The 7,404-nt window shown below is 36.5% G+C and overlaps 1 protein-coding gene across 1 annotated transcript; it reads left to right on the top strand.

Annotated features, from left to right (window-relative positions):
- Positions 1–1,942: 1,942 nt before the first annotated feature.
- Positions 1,943–2,896, top strand: LOC114638262 (olfactory receptor 6C2-like). Its single transcript, XM_028786677.1, has one exon. The coding sequence runs from the start codon at positions 1,943–1,945 to the stop codon at positions 2,894–2,896; it is 954 nt and encodes a 317-aa protein (XP_028642510.1).
- Positions 2,897–7,404: the final 4,508 nt, after the last annotated feature.

Raw genomic sequence — 7,404 nt, 5'->3', positions numbered from 1 at the left:
AAACACACTTTACAGATATTTTAACAGTCTTAAAGTGATGGATAACGGCATATAGGAAATTATTTTAAAGTTTAGCATCTGTTTATATTATTTTTAATATAGGTAAAACTTTGAAATCGTAACAGTTTTACAAAACTAGAGAGAGTTTTTAACTTTTAACACAAATGTAATATGGTAAATTAAATGGTCTTAATCGTCTTTATGGAGCTGCAAAAAAAATTTGCTATACATTATCGTACAAATAATGTTAACATTATATATTAAGGTATGTGAATTCCTTGACTTCCAACTTGAATGTATTACTGACAAATGTCTCAAAAAAAACCTAAAATTTTCAGTAACCAGACTATAATGACAGCTAATGCAAGGAAGAGATGATATTTAACATTTTGAACAGCATGTAAAAGAGTAATGTCTTTACTCACTAGTAACTCTCTTATTCCAAATACAAAAAGGAAATATCAAGATCAAGTTTAAAACATACAAAAATGTTAAAGTTAAAATCAATGACAGGAGCTGAATGAATAAAATGCTTGCCAGCACAAGGACTTGAGTTCAGATCCCCAGCAACTACATAAAAAGCCGGGTGCTATGGTGCACACCTGTAATCCTTAGGAAGTTCTGTGGAGTTCACTGGCCAGCTAGCTTTGCCAAATCAGCAAACCCCAGGTTCAGTGAAAGATTTTGTCTCAGAAAATAAGAGAGCAATAGAGAAGGACACCTGATGTGGACCTCTGGGCTCCAAATGCATGCATATATACATACATGAACACCTCTCATTCACGCACACATCTGTATATCATACACAGATACAAAGCAGTTTTTCAGTGACAAAACTATTTACAAATGACGCCCACAAAGAATGTGATGCCCCTTTCAGTGTGTAAGTCAATGGTGTGGATATGTATATACTGCTAAGCTGTTTCTTATATGTAGATTACGAATCTAGGACTGTGTTAGTTTGGGTTGCTATCAGGGTTAAGAGAATAGAACAGTTCATGATTTCAACAAGCTTACTTTCTCAGAGAAAGTGCTGAAGTAGAATATCCTGACACAGGAGCACAAATGAGCAATGCAGACAATAGAGCTTTAGATGACTTTTAGTAAAGTGACATTCAAACTAAACATCGAAATAAGTAGCTATTCAGAGTCAGCACATAGAAAGTGTGTGTAGTGTTTTTAACTTGATTTTTGAACCTGATAGTATGAATACCTTGTTAAAACATTTCCCATACTCAATACACCGAAAGAATAAAGGACATATTTTTTTCTTTTCTTAGCTTGAATAAACATTTTCACATGGAGTGAATTGTGTATCCCAGTAAACAGTGTGTATGAATTACGTGCTAACAGAGAAATATAAAAATAGAGATGGTATAAAGCAATGTAGAAGTTTCAACTTAAAAGAGAAAACGCACTTCATAAATGCATGCTTAATCATCGTGGCAACATGAAAAGTACAAGTTACAGCTAAAGCAACAGAGCTTGTTCATGGAATCCAGATGAGTTGTTACATGTTTATATTTTATCGGGGACCAAATATTCTAGGAAAGGCATTTGAATGTACACCTTTCAAATACAAAAGAAATCTTAGACATATGAAAACGATAACTTTATTGAATCAGAACACATTGTGATTCAAATCTAACACCACAAGAGAACCCAATTAGGTATAGGTTATAAGTATAAATGTGAAGAATATGAATGTCATAGCATTTAAGTTGATCTTTAAGATATATCACAAACTGTGAAGCTAATAAACTAAATTATTTAATAGCTAAACACTCAAGACTGTCAACAGTATCAGCTTCCACTTGCAGAAGAAACTACCCAGGAATAACTTCACTCTAAAAGTCACTGTTTACTGCTTTCTGGCTCCAGCATTTTTCAAATAAGACATCACTACATTTTACATGAGGATTGGATAATTCAGTAGTTGGTAATGAAAAACAACACAATAACCACCTTCATTCTGCTGGGACTAACAGATGATCCTCAACTTCAGATTCCAATTTTTGTGTTTCTATTTTTTGCCTATATGCTCAGCATAACTGGGAATCTGACCATCATATCCCTCACTATATTAGACTCCCACCTTAAAACACCTATGTACTTTTTTCTACAAAATTTCTCCATATTAGAAATTTCATTTACATCCGCTTGTATCCCTCGATATTTGTACAACATAGCAACAGGAGACAGGTCAATCACTTATAATGTTTGTGTCATTCAAGTGTTTTTTACTGATGTTTTTGGAGTGATTGAATTTTTTCTGCTGGCCATTATGTCCTATGATCGCTATGTGGCCATCTGCAAACCCCTGCATTATGTAACCATCATGAGCAGCAAAGTGTGTCAGACGCTTGTTCTCTGCTGCTGGTCGGCTGGCTTGCTCATCATACTCCCACCACTTACCCTGTTCCTAAATTTGAGATTCTGTGACTCAAATGCTATTGATTATTTCTTCTGCGATGCATCTCCTATCTTGAAGATTTCGTGCTCAGACACTTGGCTCATAGAGCAGCTGGTGATTGTCTGTGCAGTGCTGACCTTCATTCTGACCCTGGTGTGCGTTACTCTGTCCTACGTACATATCATCAAGACCATTCTAAGATTCCCTTCTGCCCAGCAAAGGAAAAAGGCCTTTTCCACCTGTTCTTCTCACATGATTGTAGTTTCAATCACCTATGGAAGCTGTATTTTCATTTACATCAACCCTTCGGCAAAGGAATCGGTGGCTATCAATAAAGGTGTAGCAGTTCTGATGACATCAATTGCTCCTATGTTGAACCCGTTCATTTATACTCTGAGAAATAAGCAAGTTAGACAAGCCTTCAGTGATTCCTTCAAAAAGATTGCCATGCTCTCAATGAAGAAAGAGAATGTTCAAATATAGAAATAAAATATTAATTAAGCATAAACCATTAAAGTTCATATACGTTTGTCTCTTCTTGAATGAATCTGTATTTGGATGGATATTCACAAAAAGTTTTGAGAAATGGACAGGAGAACTCATGTGATATAAAAACAGAGGTGATGAACACTGTGAGGGAGGCTTAAGTAAGAATTGGAACTGGAGTTAGGGGAGAGGAGATCATGAGAGGAGAGTGAACTACAACGAATAATTTGTAAAAAGTATAAAAATCCACCCTTTATAAGCTAATTTAAAATATTTTTAAATGATTTTGAACAGAGATACTCTGACTGGTTAGATTATACTGTTCCCAGAAACTGTGGGTTACAAAATTAAAATTCCAGTGCTTAAATGTCAATGGGATTATGGATACCTATCTCTCTGCATCTTTTTCATTAGGAAAGCCCCCAAAGACCTCTAAAATAATACAAGCTATTGCGCCTGCTCTTAGCTATCCACCATAACTAGATGACATAATCTTATGGTTGAAGACCATATAAGACATTCAGTTATAAGACATGGGATAAGTCAACCTACAACTCAGCTAGAAGCTTCTATCCTAATGGTTAGCTTTTGTTGTACCAGAAGATGCCATGCAGGGTACTAGGGAGAAAGTAGCTATCAATTTCTTACCCAAAATGGGCCTTTCATACTGTACTAATATTAGCATTCTATGTGAGATGTACTGACTCACTCAATAGTGGTACAAATGCTACAAGGATAATCAGTCACTTCCTAATTGCATTTAAGATCCTCCCTACTGGAAGAAATTCAAGCCTGGTAATTTAGATACGGTAAGTTAATGGCTAGAGAGGTCATAGACCCTAGGTAGGGAACCTACTACTGCCATTTAGCTAAATGGGCATGTCAAACTAGTTTCTAAATATTTGTGTTTATTCTCATAAATTAGTGCTACTTTCAATGCCGGTCAGAGTAGCTTCTTTTGAAGGGGTCAAAGACTCATAATTGGTAAAAGTTCTGAGAATAAGTGTCTGTTGAATGGGGGCTGGTGAGATGACTCAGCAGTTAAGAGTACTGGCTACTCTTCCAGAGGTCCTGAGTTCAATTCCCAGTAACCACATGGTGCCTCACAACCATCTATAGGGAAATCTGATGCACTCTTCAGGCAGGTGGATGTATATGCAGTAGAGCACTCATACATTAAATAATAATTTTTTAAAAAAGTATCTGTTGAGTGATCAACCCTAAAGAAGACATTTATCACCACCACCTGAAGATCAAAAAACACTAAGGGAAGAGGAATAGAAAGAAAAAAAAACAACCCATGAGGATAGAGTATGGAGAAGGGTGTTAAGAAATGCTCTCTTCTGGATATGACATGGTGATTATACTCATGAACTCACAGCAGCTGTGGTCACCTGGACAAAAAAAAGATCATCAAAATTCAAGCATGGATCTGGGAAGAACACATGAGAACCCACCCCTACTGAGGAGTTATTAATTGTTACTGGTTATTGAGGGATTCATATTGGAGGAAGTCATTTTCCTTCGGTGATAAAGTCACCAATAAATTGCCCAATCACCCAGAAAATAATCTCAAATATGTATATGTGTAAGCTACTCTAAATATAAATTCATTGAGCTATGAAGAATTAGAAGGAGGAAGAGGAGGGGAGGAAGAAAGGGAGAAAGGCATGAAAGGAAGAAGGGAACATGTTCAGAAGAATTCCAGAAGGAGTTAGGGGGCAAAAGAGGAAATTGAAGGCTGAAAAATAACTCACTGGTAAAGTGCTTGTTATAAGAGTTCAAGAATCAGAGTTTAGATCCTAGAACCCTCATAGATGCAGGATAGGCATAGTGGTTTACTCAGAAAAGACAAGGGACTCCCAGAGCAAGCTGCTGTGGAGATTATCATATTACTGAGCTTCTGGCTTTGGCTAAGAGACCGAACATACTAACCTCTGGCCTAAACACACACATGTACTTGCATATATGTACACACATATGTACCCACACAAGTTTGCCCATACATGTGCAAACAGGCATAGGTGTATACACAACACACACACAAACACACACTCAAAATAGTAAAAGGAAGAGGCAAATTCAAAGTGTTCAAATATGTGTACCTACAGGGGACATTTCTTATTCAAACCATCACACCCACCACATGTCATCATACTGTAGACAAGGAGAAGACAAACTGAGTGAAAAACTCAGCACGTACATCCCATCCTCAAAGCCTTCTCAGATTATCTAAGCTTCTCTGATTATCTGAGACTAGACATGCATCAAACTGAACAGTTAGAGAAGAGGTTGTTTTACTTGCATTAGACACCAAATTTGCTTTCCCCATAATAAACAAACATAAAAAGGTTAAAGGGTCTCCCTGTGGTAAAATTGTCCCTGCCTGCTCATTGTCCTCTTTCTTCAGACATAATTGTCCATACTCCTGAATGTTGAACCCTGATGGAACAAACATGCCTAAAATCTAAAATCCTAAATATCACAGTACCAAAATATTCAAACCTTGAAAACCGACATCTCTAAAATTGCACTTCCTGTGAGTAGAGGAAAAGTTGTGTAAAAAATGATGAGAAGCTTAATTCTCAGGAAGGCACTGGTGCTACAGCAAGGGGAACACCCTCACGGAGGCGTGGTAGGATGGGGGCTTCTCAGAGAGGAAACTAGAAAGGAGAATAACATTTGAAATGTAAATAAATAAAATAAAAATAAAAATTTTAAAAATAAAATTCAACATTTTTTCTAAATGACAGCCTTCTCTATTAAGTATTCTTGTCCATTCTTTAGATATGTGGAAATTCATTCTACCTATAGACCACATATTTGATGAAAATTTAATATTGTGGATGAATACCAATACTGTTACCCAAGAATCTTCAGACCGGAACACGGACACTGTATAGATTCAAAACTAGACTCTAATAAGTACTTTATTATTGTTATTATTATTACCATTAATTACTTTGTGTATATGGGTGTTTTGCCTGCATGTATGTCTATGTACCACATGTGTGCCTGGTACCAGTGTAGGTCAGAAGAGGGCATAAGAGCCCCTAGACCTGGAGTTACAGATGGTTGTGAGCTTCTGCGTAGGTGCTGGGAATTGAACCCAGATCCTCTAAAAGAGCAACCAGTGTTTTAACCTCTGAGACACCTCTCCCACCCATGCTATGCATTTTTAGTGAACTTGCCTTTAGTCATTATGAAACAACTTTTTGGTTTACATAAAGATTTTCATACACATATAAAATGTACTCTGAGTATATTTACCACACCCACATGGGTACTCTCATTTTTCCCAACCTTTCCCTCTCCCATTAGTTCCCTTGTTCTCCTACACAACTGCATTTTCACATTATGCCATGTGTACGTGTATGATTTCATTGCCTACACACATATGTGAAGTACAAATAAGAAAAAATATATGATATCTGTCTTTCTTAGTCTGACTTAACTCATTTAATATGACGATCTCAAGTTGCCTCCATTTTCCAGCAAATGACATTTTAGTTTTTCTTTATGGTTCATATAAATCCTTGGGTATATAGTCTACATTTTCTTTATCCATTCGTCTGTTTGCTTCCGTAACTGTGAATGCCATGGTAATAAACACTGATGTGCAAGTATTTGTGATAGTGGACCTGGAATCCTTTGGATGAATTATCCAGTGATGATATACCTGGGTCACATGAAAAGTCAATGTTTTGGATTTTAAGAAACTTCCATACTGATATCTATATTGGCTAGACTAACTTACACTTGTATAGGGGTCCCTTCTGTCCACATTCTCACCAACATTCATTATTTGTTTTCTTAATGGTTGCCATTCTATCCGGGATGAGACAAAATCTGAATATAGATCTAATTTGCATTTCTGTAGCGGCTGGTCAGGTTGAGTATTCTTTTACATGTTTATTGTCCATTTTTATTTCATCTTTTGAGAACTCTCTGCTCATTTCATTAGCCCATTTATTGGCTAGGGTGTATTTTTGTTATTTGATTTTTTTAATATTTGTATACTCCAGATATAAATCATCTGTAAGCTATATAGCTTGCAAAGACTTTCTCCCATTCAATAGGTTCTCGTCTTTAGCAATTGTTTTCTCTGAAAAAACCCTTTTTAACTTCATGAAATACCATTTGTAAATTGTTTTCATAATTTCCTGGATGATTAGAGTCTTATTCTGTGCCTATATCTTAAAGTGTTTTGCCAAGAACCGCAAAGCTGAGTCTGATAAACTGAACGGGAGATTCGGGAGATTAAAAAAAGACAAAGTCAAATAAATGAAATTGGGAACAGGTGAGCAGTGTACGCAGATGAAGGCACAGCAGCCCTTCAAGTACTCAGTGCATATATTACATACAGGAAAACTGAGGGGATGGCAGCTGATCCCAAGGATCTCAGAATGCGTGTGATCCCACATTCCAGTAAGGAAGCTGATAGGAGCCTTCTGTAAGGGCTACTGTTTTATTAAAATCAGTTGTCACACAAATGTCCTGTTACA

This window comes from Grammomys surdaster, unplaced genomic scaffold, assembly GCF_004785775.1.
Source record: "Grammomys surdaster isolate TR1022 unplaced genomic scaffold, NIH_TR_1.0 125562, whole genome shotgun sequence".
Lineage (NCBI taxonomy): Eukaryota > Metazoa > Chordata > Mammalia > Rodentia > Muridae > Grammomys > Grammomys surdaster.
This window is presented reverse-complemented; position numbering and strand designations above follow the sequence as displayed.